General features: G+C 39.6%; 1 protein-coding gene across 1 annotated transcript; it reads left to right on the top strand.

Moving 5' to 3' along the window:
• The first annotated feature begins 11 nt into the window (after window positions 1-11).
• ahsa1b (AHA1, activator of heat shock protein ATPase homolog 1b) lies at window positions 12-14,759 on the top strand. Its single transcript, XM_057343447.1, has 9 exons — window positions 12-235; window positions 1,191-1,381; window positions 2,978-3,060; window positions 5,043-5,160; window positions 5,285-5,373; window positions 5,554-5,682; window positions 11,994-12,095; window positions 12,575-12,626; window positions 13,664-14,759. Exons 1-9 carry the CDS (start codon window positions 156-158, stop codon window positions 13,834-13,836), a joined length of 1,017 nt encoding a protein of 338 aa, XP_057199430.1. The 5' UTR covers window positions 12-155; the 3' UTR covers window positions 13,837-14,759.
• Window positions 14,760-14,863: the final 104 nt, after the last annotated feature.

Raw genomic sequence — 14,863 nt, 5'->3', positions numbered from 1 at the left:
GACTCAATTCCGTTTCCAGTAATTTCTACGGGCAACAAAACCAGCGGCAGGAGTCGAGAGGTTTCGAGAAGCGAGCTGGTCTCACCGGTATTAGAAACGTTTCGCCGCCTTCTCCATTCATTTCAGTTGATTATCTGTTTTAACGCCGATTCAACATGGCGAAGTGGGGAGAAGGAGACCCTCGCTGGATCGTGGAGGAGAGAGCGGATGCTACAAATGTCAACAACTGGCATTGGTGAGATTCCGCCGGTGTTCTGTCGACTTACACCGGTGTCTCTCTCTCTCACACACTCACTCAAGCCATCTTGATGCTAACATGCTAAAGCGCGCTGGCTACTGTACAGGACTGTCCCGTGTCAGTCGGCTGCATTTGAAAGAGCGTCTACCGGTGGAAACATTAGGGCTAATGAAACAGTTTGATGTTATAAGTGTTATCGTATGTTTATTTCATCTTAAATGCTGCTGTCTGGCGTGTGAGCTGCTAGCGTCGTCGCAAGTTGATCATGCCATGCTGCTTTTACTTGCGTGGTTCATGAAATGGTTTTCATCTCGACCTGCTCCATTGTCTTTGTATATGATTTGGTTAAGTTTTAAATGTTATAATAAACTTGTCTTTTGTTGTTACTAGAGTTGTCATGTTTATGGAATATTCGCTTAACGTTACGTTTTCTGCGTTGGAAATGAAGGCTTCCAGCCCGGATGGGCATTTAATTTTCTTGAGGAAGAAAGTCGATTAGAGCTACTTTCAATTGTAGTCTTTGTGTGTATTCCAGACAAATCTTGAAGGCTCTGGAGTTTGGCAGCAACTTTTTTTTATCTTTAAATAAGTGTCATTGTCCATTTACACATTAAATACACACATTAAAGCTGTATATTTTTTGTGAGGAACATGTCAATCTTGAGAATAGCCGATATGTTAAAATTTGAAAACATCATGTCAAGGATTAAAACCTCGGTCATAGAAATTATTATAGCGAATGGAAGTATTCCTAATTGTGCTCTTCTAAAATATGTAATATTCTTAGTAAACTACTTTACAGTCAATCTTGGGATGTTTTGGAAACATTTGTACAACTATGTCACAACCAATAATTTTAAGGGAAGGAATTTCTTTAGGGATGACATATATCATAATTCATTTAAGCCTAAAGGAAAGGAGTATTATTGATGGGTGTTCGTTATATTGTAAGGACGGAGAGGGATGCTACAAACTGGTCATCAGAGAAGCTGAAGGAACTACTTATGGGGCTGCGGGTGGAGAGTGACGACGGCATGTGTGAGATCACAGAGTTCAGCAAGGTGGAGGGAGAGGCATCTATTAACAACCGGAAAGGGAAACTTATTTTCTTCTATGAATGGAATCTAAAGGCCACCTGGACAGGTATGAAACTGATGTCAAGTTTGCTAATAATGTCTCTTTACTCTGCGAAATGTCTGTTTCAAGACTGGTCCTTTACATGCTCTATAGTGCATGCCATCTGACACTTAAAGGAACAATACGGCATTTTTAGGAGGATCTATTGACAGAAATACAATATAATATACAAAACTATTTCTTCAGAGGTGTATAAAGACCTTACGTAATGAACTATTAAGTTTGTAATACCTTAGAATAAGCGGTTTATATCTACATACAGAGCGGCCCTACATACATTTGATTCACCGCCATGTTTTGTACAGCAGCCCTAAATGGACAAACAACTCTACAACGCGCGTTTTCTCTTCCTCTCCGCTGCGGTATCGTGGTGAAACGGATCGCTGGATGATCCGTACGGATCGTGCTCTCCGGTGCGGAACGCATGTGACCCACGGATTAACTGAAAGTTTATTCATCATTGAGTAAAAGAGTAAAACGCGCTCTCGCTCGCTCTCCAGTTTCAGCTCCAACGCGCTCTCTCTCTCTCAAGTATCTGGACGAGTACAATATTAAAGCGGTTCCAGATAAACAATGACGCTCAAAACTTCTCCGTCACACAGCTAATATTACAACAACATATCTTGGTACGTTAGTATGTTACTCACTGATCCGAATCAAAGCAACCTCCTTGGAGGTGATGATCTTTCTCTCCAACGTGTCTCTCTGCTGGAAAGTATCTCCATAGATATCTGTGAGTACATATCTGCTAAAAGCCTTAGTCCTAACGTGTCTCTGCTGGAAAGTCTTTATAATATTAACACATGTCCTAGCTCCTGCCTGACTTTTATCCTTCTTTTTAAACTTAAAATCCACAAACCTTTTATTTCATGTAATAAATAAGTCATAGCTCTTTCTACAGTCTTTCTAATGCCTGCAAAATCTCTTCCCTGCGTCAACATGAGAACGACATCTTTTTGTATTGTGGTGGCCACCGTCGTGTTTGGATTGAGCGATTCCTGGCAAATCTATAACACAACGCTAGTGGCAGCTGTTAATTAAGAACTACGCCTTTAAAGGCGGGATGTCTGATTTCTCTTAGCTGTTGTTTATGTTCAAATCACCAAAACAAACACACCCCTACCCCCATCTTACGCTTTCTTCAGCGCTCGGCTCAACTAATGTCCGTCCTGTGCACTGTGCTCCTTACTGCTGATTGGCTACAAGGTTGTTTTGGTACTCGGCCTGACTTTGTCTAAACAAGCGTAATTCAGAAATCGGAAATGTTTTTTTATTTCTGGAAGGGGGTGAAACCAGAGTTGAGAGAGGGCGTGTGCAATCAAAAAGCTTATATCTACTGTCAACAAGTATTGTTGGTGCAGCTTATATTTTCAGTGAATGTTAATTTACAGATATTTACATGGATAAAATACAATTCCAGTTTTTTTCACTTTCATGTGATTTATTTGATGATACATTTTTTTTCATAGTTTTCATGTACTAATACTATGGTAAAATAAACGTGGTTGGAATGGGTGCATATTTAATAAATATTTTCTATGTATTTTACATTAACTTGAATATTAATGTCTATTTATGTCTTTTGGTTCCCCATCTGTACAGGGACATCAAAGTCAGGAATCAAATACAAGGGGAATATAGAAGTTCCGAACCTTTCAGATGAAAATGACATGGATGATCTTGATGTAAGTTATTGTTGTAGTTAAACTAATTTTATGTATTTTATACATCGGTATTACCAGGCTAACAGTTTATTTATTTTTAAAGAAGACTACAAATAGTTTATATATATATATATATTAGGGCTGTCAACGTTAACGCGTTAACGCATGCGATTAATTTTTTCAAATTAACGCGTGAGAAAATATTTATCGCAATTAACGCAGCATCCGTTTGTTTTGACATCCTTTGTCTAGCGTTACATTATGTAATCACGCTCTTATTCGTGTACAGGCTTTTAAACCACTTAAGCGCGATTTGAAACAGTTGCTTTGACGCGTTCAATGGAGATAGACCGCTTCTAAACTGTGGGACGCGGCAAAACGCAACGCGAGGTCCAGACTGGCGTAAACAGTCACCTGCTAAGGGCTGCGTCGGTGAATCTCTGTCAGACAGCGCATCCGTGTTAAGTTCTCTTTCGCGCTTGAATGGATAAAACCACACAAGATTATGTCAGAAAGCCCGTTTTGTCTAGCATTTTCTTAAGCACAGACTTCAAAGTGTAAAATAAAATCTTAAATGAATGCAAAGTGTTGTGAAAATGGGAGTGCGGTGACGGTCAGATCTGCGTACTGAGACATCTCTTAAAGGGTCCACGTTCTTAAACGTGCTGCTCTGACTCCTGTCACTAATGTTAATCAAAGAACAAAATAAAAGAAGAAATCAATGTGATTTTGTAGCTTTAATGAGAATTCTTCTGCATTTAATTTATAATTTAGCATTAATAAAGACTGTAAAGCGTCCTTCAATTCCTGTATGTTTCCTACATGAGCTCTCAATTATACTGTTTAATGGCTATAATTCATGTTAAAATAATCAATTTAATAGAGACATCAGTTACAGTACTAATATTAAAATGCTAGCTTTCATAAAATGATGCTGTTAAAGAAATATGTTGTTTCTACATCAATTTGAAGATTAAATGTGAAATTATTAAAATGTAAAAGTATATTTTAAAATATAATAGTTATGTGCGATTAATCATGATTAATCACAGAAAAAATGTGTGATTAATCCGATTAATTTTTTTAATCGATTGACAGCACTAATATACAGTATATATATTACACTGAACAAAATTATAAACACAACACTTTTGTTTTTGCCTACATTTATCATGAGCTGAACTCAAAGATCTAAGACTTTTTCTATGTACACAAAAGGCCTATTTCTCTCAAATATTGTTCACAAATCTGTCTAAATCTGTGTTAGTGAGCACTTCTCCTTTGCCAAGATAATCCATCCACCTCACAGGTGTGGCATATCAAGATGCTTATTAGACAGCTGATTATTGCACAGGTGTGCCTTAGGCAGGCCACAATAAAAGGCCACTCTAAAATGTGCAGTTTTACTGTATTGGGGGGTCCGAAAGCCAGTTAGTATCTGGTGTGACCACCATTTGCCTCACGCAGTGCAACACATCTCCTTCGCATAGAGTTGATGCAGAGTTGGGATGTTTTCAGTTAATGCACGGCCCCATGTTGCAAGGATCTGTACACAATTCCTGGAAACTGAAAACATCCCAGTTCTTGCATGGCCATCATACTCACCGGACATGTCACCCATTGAGCATGTTTGGGATGCTCTGGATCGGCATATACGACAGCGTGTTCCAGTTCCTGCCAATATCCAGCAACTTCGCACAGCCATTGAAGAGCGTTTATAATTTTGTTAAGTGTATATATACACACATACACACAGTGAGGGAAATAATTATTTAATCCCCTGCTGATTTTGTAATTTTGCCTGTTGACATAGAAATGAAGGGAGAAATATTTCCGTATTGTACAAATGAAGAATTGGCCGGACTTTTTTTTCTATGGAGCAGCAGATTGCATAATTTGCATGTTTGTTATTGAATGTGACTGGTTAACTAGCCATGCTGAGTATTTCTCATGGGTAAGTGGTGGTGGTAGTTGTTGCAGTTTAAAGTTTTTTTTGCACACAGATCAGCGTGAGTCTTTGTAAAGATGAGCCTGAGACAACGTTGCTCTCTCTGATGAGGAGGGAGGGAGCGGATAAAGTTCGTTTAACACTCGCCAGCTATGTGGACTTCCTCAAAACAGGTTAGCGACACCAATCCGACAGCACTCTTCATCATCATCATCGAGAGGGGTTTAATAGCAGTGCTTTTATTGCGTTGACTATGTGGGGATGTGGATTGTCATGATCTATTCTGATCCGTTTCAGAGTTCACACAGGGCATGATTCTGCCTACAGCCAATGGTGTGACAAAACAGCAGAACGCCCAGGCACCAGTTAAGTCGAACAAAACTCAGGTGAGTCCTAATATTTTAAATGCAGGTACAGTTTTATACACAGTGGCAAGTTGCCATGCCATCACCTTACTGAAGGGCTGCCCTTAAAAAAGCACTTCTCATCACGACATAAAAAATCATTACAAAGAACACATGCCTATCGAAAAAGGCTTATCATTTGTGTGTAATTGTTTGTTTTAGATCAGCTCATCCACTGCTGCTGCTCCTCCTCCCAGCACAGGGGTGAAGATCCCCACTTGCAAGTTTTCACTAAAGGACACTTTCCTCACCTCACCAGATGAGCTTTACAGGGTCTTTTTAAACCAAGAAGTAAGTTTTGGTCAACTGCTGTGGAACTGAGATTGATGAGCTGTGTAAAAATTGAAATTATTTCAACTTGACACAGCGTATTAAAACCATGGCGCAAAGAGAGAGACGCTGCAAACGGCACGAGACGAAGGCATAACAGTTAAACACGTCCGTCTAAAGCGTGTTTACATAGAAAAACTATATAAAAGTGGTTCAGCAGAATTGAAAAACGTCTTCTGTGTAAAATGCACAAAAATACAACACAAATTGGTTTGTTTATATTTCGCAGTACTCAACACCTAAAAAAGCTTCTGACCTCTCCAACTCATATTACGTGCGATAAAAATTAGCCTAGTACCTATAGAGTAGTTTTGCATACTTTGTGTCTTCAAAGAGTGTTTAGTTTGATCACATTTATAAAAGATAGATACAGCTGTACGATTATTTCTGGAAAAATACGACCTCCTGGGGGTGTGCGGGGCGGGGGAACTAAATCACGCGCTCACAATACATCATCGCATTGATTCACTATAAGTTCATGTTGTTTACATTATGCATGTGCGCACCCATTGCCAACAAAACACAGACATATGACTTGGTTTCACTTACCGCATGCGGTTCATGTCCGGCATCTTTTGGAGCTCTGGGACCACTCCATCTATCAGTTTCAAACGATCTGCAAATCCAGCTTCATATCCACTGTTTATATAACATCCATCCATAAACAAACACACCTCAACTTCTCTCAGTATTGCAAGAGTAACGAGCTGCAGCTGCAGGCCCGCAGCGCAGCCAATCTTGACGCAGCGCAGCCAATCTTTATGGTAGGCGGGTCTTCCTATCGCTCATCAGTTAACGCGTGGGCGGGCTATTTCTTTCGCCTGGCCATGGGCGTGCTTTTTCAGAAGAATTGCCCAATAAGGGACAAAGAAAAAAACTTTCCGAAACCTATACAAAAGTGTATCGAGCACAGAAATAGTATGTCAGTCATCCTCAATTGGTGGACCGCGGGCCGGATCTGGACCTTTGCTTCATTCCATCCGGACGGTGAGACATTTGAAACATTTGATTATTTTGGTTGTTTAAATTGAGGTCCGGATCCGGCCCGTGAAGAAATAGCCTGCCCACGCGTTAACCGATGAGCGATAGGAAGACACGCCTACCATAAAGATTGGCTGCGCTGCTTCAAGATTGGCTGCGCTGTGGTCCTGTAGCTGCAGCTCGTTACTCTTCTGATACTGAGAGAAGTTGAGGTGTGTTTGTTTGTTCACTGCTTCTACACAAGATATCACATGAGAATCACATCACACGCGCTCTCAGGAACATGTATGTAATTGTTTTTTTGCCGCCATATCCTCTAATATCTTTATCTAGCGCCAAACACGCTTCGTTTTAACCCTTCCGCTCCGTGCGCACTGCTTCTCTCCCGCCAAAGACACCCAGCATGAAGACCACCAGACATGCTTATTTAACAACAGTAGTGCTGACACGCAGAGCAGGTAAATGGACACACAACAGTAAACAAAATGCTGCAATATTGAAGTAACATCAAGGTCATTGGTTCGATCCCACGGGGGATTGAACGCTTTGGATAAAAGCGTCTGCCAATTGCATAAATGTAAATGTAAGTATTTGTATCTGTCAGTCTGTTTACTGTTTGCTATATGTCTCCAACCTTTCGACCAGATTTGTGATATTTTATGAACCATAAAGTTTTTAATTAGGGATGCACCGAATGTTCGGCCACCGAAAATGTTCGGCCGAAAATAGCAAAAAACGCAAGTTCGGTGTTCGGCCGAATTTGTGAAGTGGCCGAATAAATTTCACCGAACATGACTCGTGATACGATCAAAGCAGCAACCAGCGCAGAGAGAGAGAGAGAGAAACGCGTGCGCTTTATTACTGCCGCAAACATTTTGGCAGTGCGTGTGTGTGGAGGTTTTTAAAGTGTCAGAGAAAGACACAGCACGGGACTTGCCGCACGGAAGTAAATTTCCGAATGAAAGCGTCTTTACCAGTCGGTAACTTTACTTCAGACGGAAGCGGGCTGTCTGACAGTAGCCCCGCCGCTCGCGACATCCTTTGACATCATACAGTGGTCGCGTGCACACAGTTCTCTGTACTAAACAACTTGTCAAAGTATGTTCTGTGCATCCACGAGTGCACCACCTAGAACAGTCAGCTTTTGTGGGCGGAGTTTGGAGGAGAGACGTGAACTGAAATGGTTGTCAGTCAAGCATCAGTGAGAATTGCTTGCATTGGATGTTTTGTTTTTTTCTCAAATCATTTTGCAATGTAGCCTATAATAATCCAACCGTTTTAGTTTATTTGTATTTTTAGCTTATAGGCCTAATGTGGAATGACAGTTTTTAATGAACTGTTTTGTTGTAGGGGTACAGAGTAACTTACATTACATTCTTTTAGCAGTCAGTTATAGGCCTAATACGCCCTTTTCACATGACGTCACACATCTTCCGTTCTGCCGCGAAGCAGTGTATCATTACTTCCGCTAGCACTCCAGTTCATAATGTGGCGGTAAAACTCAAGAAGAAGTTACTTCCTCTAGCGCAGGGGTCACTAACTAGCGGACTCCGGTCCGAATGCGGACCGCGAGATGCGTCCGTCCGGACCTCAAAGCCTTTTGACGTAATAAATAAATGAACGCCTAACATTATTTTCTAATGCAATCAAATGTATAGCAGGCACATCAAGGTCCGCTCAGTAGCAGTTTGGGTCCTACGGCGCCAGGGACAGTTAACATATGCGCACTGTTGCTACGTAAAGACGTCAACGTCGTGGAGAGAAGAGAGCCGAGACAGACTCGCTGCACAGCGCACAGACAGATGTAACTCTCAGTGACTGAAAAACAATGTCCTTTTCAAAAGTTGACGCTGAAAACCATGTTTTCCGAGATGAATGGGTCGAGAGATTTGCATTTATTCTTCCTGCATCGAGATGCACGAGGCCGGTTTGTCTCATTTGCTCGGAGTCTGTTGCGGTTGTCAAAATTGGAAACCTTAAACTGCATTATGAAATTAGACAGAGACACTTTGAAGAAACTTACACGCAGCAGTCCGAGGTAAGGACACGGAAAATATATTTGCTAAAAGCCCAGTAGGAGCGATCTAATCGGGTCCTCCCTCTCTCACTCACTTACCGCCCAACAACCAGATATATGAATGTTCACTAAGAATACAGCGGATTTTAGGAAAACATAAAAAGCCCTTTACTGATGGGGAAAGAGTGCATGGAGGCTTCTGTGAACACTTTTAGAAGGAAAATAAAGACATGAACTAAAATAAAATATGACACAAACCCCCTTTCAGCTGCAACAGCCACAAGAAAAGCCGAAATGTTATCAGAGGATGACCAGTCACAACTTGATGCTGCTATTTGTTAATCTCAGTTCAGCAGAAAACAACACTTTAGTTTTCTTTTAAAGCTGTTAATGTTGAAATGAATGTATGTTCAGTGCAGGTTTAGAGATTAGGGCATTTTGCACATTTTCCTTCATTATATTGTTGTCAGACATTGTTATGCCATCGTATAGATATAAAAAAACATCTATTCATATTTTTAGGTATTTAATTGTCCAGACCTCGGCTGGTAAGGAGGGTTCATTAACTGGACCTCAAGCAATTTTAGTTGAAGACTCCTGCTCTAGCGCCTCAGAATTGAGTTTACCAAGTGGCTTGCACATCTGCCACAAATACGTCTAGATCAGCGGTTCTCAATGCTGGTACTCGCGGACCCCCGCTCTGCATATGTTGTATGCTTCTCCTACCGCTTCGGAGGTTTGTTCAATATGCCCGTAAGAGCCCTGCGAAGTAAACATCACTAGATATTCTGCCATAATTCCAGTTCGAAATGGGCGTATATGTTCCATCCAAAGGGCACTAAGCGTGACTTCGCAAATCTCAAGATTACGGTTAAATAACCCTTCAAACTTCCGTAGTAGGTTTTGTCTGTGTGAGGATGCTGTGTTCGTGTTCTTAAATTAACTTCAGCCGATTTCCAGTGAGTAGAGAGCAATGAACACACTGGTCAGGGAGCACGTCAATCGGAACGATTCATTCTTTGAGCTCTCTTCTAACGAGCTGGCGATTTAAATCAGGTGTGTTAAACAAGAGAGAAACACAAAATATGCAGAGCGGGGGTCCGCGAGGACCAGGATTGAGAACCGCTGGTCTAGATGATGTAAAACGTCTTGCAGACAAATTTTCGCTAACGACAAGATCAAAGCTAGAGAAAGGATACAAATTCTTTGTTGAACAGTACCTGTTTGATTATGAAGGTAAATTTTGTTTTCTTTTTGTGTTAGCGATGGTGCTAGGATAAGTACTTGAATACGTGTTCTGTCAGTTTTTTTTCTCACTGTTGTTAAATAAGCCCTTTTCACAATGACGTCACTTAACTTCCGCCTTTTCGCAAAGCAGTGTATCATAACATCCGTCTTGCAACAAACAAGAAGAACAAGAAGCAGAACTTCCGTTTTGACGTCGCGCTGGAATTTAACAACCGTGAGAAAAAAACTGACAGAACACGTATTCCTACTTATCCTAACACCTTCGCTAACACAAAAAGAAAACAAAACACTTCATAATCAAACAGGTACTGTTCAACGAAGAATTTGTATCCTTTCTCTAGCTTTGATCTTGTCATTAGCTCAAATTTGTCCGCAAGACGTTTGTGACAAGCAGAGCGGGACGAGGGCCGTGAGGGAACTGCGCGAGGCTGGTGACGCGAGTGATGACGAGCATCTCTCTCGTCCCACTCTGCTTGTCACAACGTTGTACATCATCTAGCCGTATTTGTGGCAGATGTGCAAGGGACTTGGTAAACTCCATTCTGAGGCGCTAGCGGAAGTAACTTCTTCTTCTTGAGTTTTACTGGCGGTTGGCAAATCAGCTTATAGGTGCATTACCGCCACCTTATGAACTGGAGTGCTAGCGGAAGTAACGATACACTGCTTCGCGGCAGAACGGAAGATGTGTGACGTCATGTGAAAAGTGCGTATTCCAGCGCGACGGCAAAACGGTAGTTCTTCTTCTTGTTTGTTGCAAGACGGATGTTATGATACACTGCTTTGCAAAAAGGCGGAAGTTAAGTGACGTCATTGTGAAAAGGGCGTATTAATATAGGCTATTCATGAAGGGAGAGGGCTCAATCTTTTTGTTTGAATTTACTTTGTTTTGCTCAATTTTATATTAAGTTGTATTGTATTTTATTGAAAAGCAAGACAAATTATAAAAAGCACATTTTGACTATTCAGTTTGTGCAATAGTGAAAAAAATGGCTTAATAAATAGAAGAAATGCAAAAAACCATGTTCGGTATTATTCGGCCTTCGGCCAAGTGTTTCACATCATGTTCGGCTTCGGCCAAGAATTTTCATTTCGGTGCATCCCTATTTTTAATCTACATTTAGCATTATTGATCAGCATTTAAACATTTGTGACTCCATGAGAACCCAGGCTAAAGACTCATAATCTAATCATTAGATTACAAGCATCAAAGATGAATTTCAATCATTAATTTCACTAAGATTTCAATCTTTAAAATGGCATTATTCAGTCAATTGAAGATATTGTTGTTATATTTTCACAGAATATTCTGTTGGATGATGTTATGTAGAAAACAGTAAAAAGACTTTTGCTGGGTTTTCACAAGCAGGGTCGCATTTTGTAATGAACAACGTTCTATTTGGGAAATTATTTAAAGATAGAAGTAGTTCTGGAATGAATGGCATGGAAAGGCTAATTTAGTAAGTAACTTGTAAGTAACTGTTTTCTGTTTATGATGAGAGCATTTTAATTACATTACATTTGCTGTTTGTATGTTATCAGTAGTTTTTTTTTATTTACAAATATTAATTATCAGACTTCTATTAAGAGGGCATTCCCCTAAAGCCTACAATACATACATACTGTGGATATCAAAATATCCTGAAATAAATGGCCTGAAAAAAGTTCATATCTTTTATACAGTATATTCAGTTTATCCAACTGGGATAAATTGATTAAATATGATTTTTTTTCAAAAAACATTTTCCGGAGTCCAGACCTCCGTTTGGAAGAAAATATAAAGACCGGACCTCTTGGAACTTCAATTAAATACTCCTGTACTACATCATACGTCCAACTCGTTTTTTGACAAGCTGACCGTGTCAAGCATGAGAAGACGGCACGTTTAACATTGTAAATAAGTCAGAATGCATGACACACAGTTAAACCACCCCTTTAAAATTTGTGAGAAAAAAAAGTGAGTTGTTTATTGGTATTTCCTGTAAAATGTATGATGGTATTATTGAGAAGTGTGTAATGTGTGTTACAGATGTTACAGGCTTTCACACGCAGTAGTGCTGTGGTTGAGCCAGAGAAAGGTGGGAAATTCCGCCTGTTGGACGGACATGTGAATGGAGAGTTCCAGGAGCTGGTAAGACTTCACAATTATTACTAACGTCTGCATTTACATACACTCCTGTCCTGATCAAAGAGTCCCTTACTCTTTCTTTCTTATTAGTAGACGTATCAGACAATTGGAATAAGACATAACTTAAAATTTGACCATCTTCAGTTTAATTAATCTTTGCCTAAACTCTGGGCTTTTATTGGCAGTTTTTTCTCAATTTCTTTATTTCAAAAACATATTTTTATTAAATGTTAGTTTTGTAGTTAAAAAAGTGAATATTGTATTTTTGTCAACAGAACTAATTTCAAAATATGCCTTCAATTTAAAAGGTTTTAGTATCATTTTGGAAACATTTAGGTCAAGTGACCCTAAGCTTTTGACCAGTAGTGTAAAGCATTGTATGGCAGAAGCTACCCTTTGAGTGCTCACCTAAACTTGCATTTAAGTGAATGTTTTTTAAAACTAATTTTGAATTCTGAAATGATGTGCTCTGGCTTGGACAGGTACCCGACCAGAAGATAGTAATGAAATGGAGGTTTAACTCATGGCCTTGTGGTAAGAGTCAAAACCAGTCCAACATTGTTATTACTGAACACAATTGTCCCCACTTATCAGAGATGGTCCTCACTGCAGAACACAAGATCCAGGGGGCGAGGTTGGATCCAGATCCAACTCCTCCCACTTTATATTGCTGCAATTTGGAGAGTTAATTTGCAACCCGTTGTTGCCAACGTTTGCTCTTATCAATGTAATCATAATTTAGTGTACGTCTGTAAGGAATGATCACAGTTTAATATATGTTGACCCAAACCCTTACCCTAAATGTACTAAAATACTTTATCAAAAGTACTTTCCTGTAGCTCAGTGGTAAGAGCGTGGCATTAACAATGCCAGGATCATGGGTTTGATCCCAGGGGATTGCACATACTTACAAACAAATGAATAGGATAATGCAATGCAAGTCGCTTTCCAAAGCGTCTGCGAAATGTAAAATTTAATGTAAATGTACCCAAACCCTTACCGTAAATCTAATAAAATGTTATTAAAAATGTTAATAAATAAAGTTTGTCTTCAGCAAATTTGTTTTTCCGTCAAAAGAATAACTTGAGTTACAACTCGATGCGGAAATGGTAGAGCAACAGCCTGTGTGTTGTGGCAAAATTGCTGCAGAAGTCTGTCGACCAATCAAAACGTAGTGGGCGAGACTTACTCCTGTGTCGACCAATCACAATGCAATGGGAGGAGACTGGATCTGGATCCAACCTTGCCCCCTGGATCTCGCGTTCTGCAGTGAGGAGCTTCTGACTTATCATTTTGTAAATTAATAACATCAGCTCAGTTTGTTCATACAGTATTGTCTGGTATATATGCTTTGGTCACGAGACTCACCATCATGATGTGAATGAGCACTAATGGCACCCTATTTCACATGCATATGTCAACATTTCTAAAATCAGAAAAATGCAACACACTTCCAAAAATGTATGCATATATCAAAGAAAACATTATTTGCTTTTTTTTACACTGATTGAAATTGAGTTAAAATCACATTGCTTGCTTTGTTGCTCATGTGCTGTCTGTCCTCATTTCAGAGCACTATGCGACGGTGACATTGACATTTACAGACAAGGGTAACGAGACCGAGTTAAAGATTGAGTGTCGGGGGGTTCCCGAGAGCGAAGAGGAAAGAACACGAGACGGTTGGCAGAGGTATTACTGCCATGCCATTAAACAGACTTTTGGCTATGGTGCACGACTCTGCTGAGCCCAGGTTGTAGCCGCCACTGTTTTTGACTCGACTTTTTTGGGTTTCGTTTGTTTTATTGGTTTTATTTTCGTTTATTTTGGACCACCTTCACATGAGAGGATGTGAATGCGACTGAACAGCAGATATCACATTGCTCCATTATCAACATGTTCCTTTCTGATTGTGATGTTTACAGTAATTAAAGAAAAGACTTTGAGAAACCAGAACTGAAAGAGATGAATACAGATGGGAGAAACTTGAGTCATATGAATGTGTAATATAATTGATATTTTAGTATGGTATCTCTCTGATGGCAGTCTTTTCCTGTTCTGTTAAGGTTCAGGGTTGAACGATGCATTTTATGCACTGGGTGTTTTTTTTTCTCATTTTCATGAAGACTGTTTCGGAAAAGAAACAAGAGGAATTTCAGACCACCTAAGTTCCTAATTGTATGAAAGAAGGAAATTGACATTGTGGCTTTTGTTCATGTAAATGTTTTGTCATCATGTTATCAAAATAGTATTATGAATATGTCATTTTTATCCATAGCAATTTATATTCTTTAAAAATAATGCAAGATTCCGAAAGCCTGTTTCTTTTGTGTCAAACTGATTATATTAAAATCTGTGTAAAATGCACAACTAGGCATTTTTGGATTGTGCTTTTCTAATTGCTGGAGGCTAGCTTTGTATTTCTGCAAGTACTGTATTTCAACCTTAATAGGGCTTTGTGCTAAAATATTGAAATGCTAAACTCTAAAGTGGAAGTACAAAAACGTTCACTCAGTATTGGAATAAAATGGTGAAAAATATCCTGCCCCAAATAATGATTCAGCAAAACGTTTGTAGCCTATTGGTTTTATTTATTTTCATGTATATCTTCATCACAATTTGTGACCAGACAAAGAGCATCACTTAAGAATAAAAAGCCTTTGAAACATCTATTTTATTCAGCCATAATTTTGCATTAGCCTGATTCTCTTATTTCCTGTGTATCCTGTCTCATGTTTATTTGTGGAGTTGGGTTAGGAGTAGAAATACATAAC

This window comes from Triplophysa rosa, linkage group LG10, assembly GCF_024868665.1.
Source record: "Triplophysa rosa linkage group LG10, Trosa_1v2, whole genome shotgun sequence".
Classification (NCBI taxonomy): domain Eukaryota; kingdom Metazoa; phylum Chordata; class Actinopteri; order Cypriniformes; family Nemacheilidae; genus Triplophysa; species Triplophysa rosa.
This window is presented reverse-complemented; position numbering and strand designations above follow the sequence as displayed.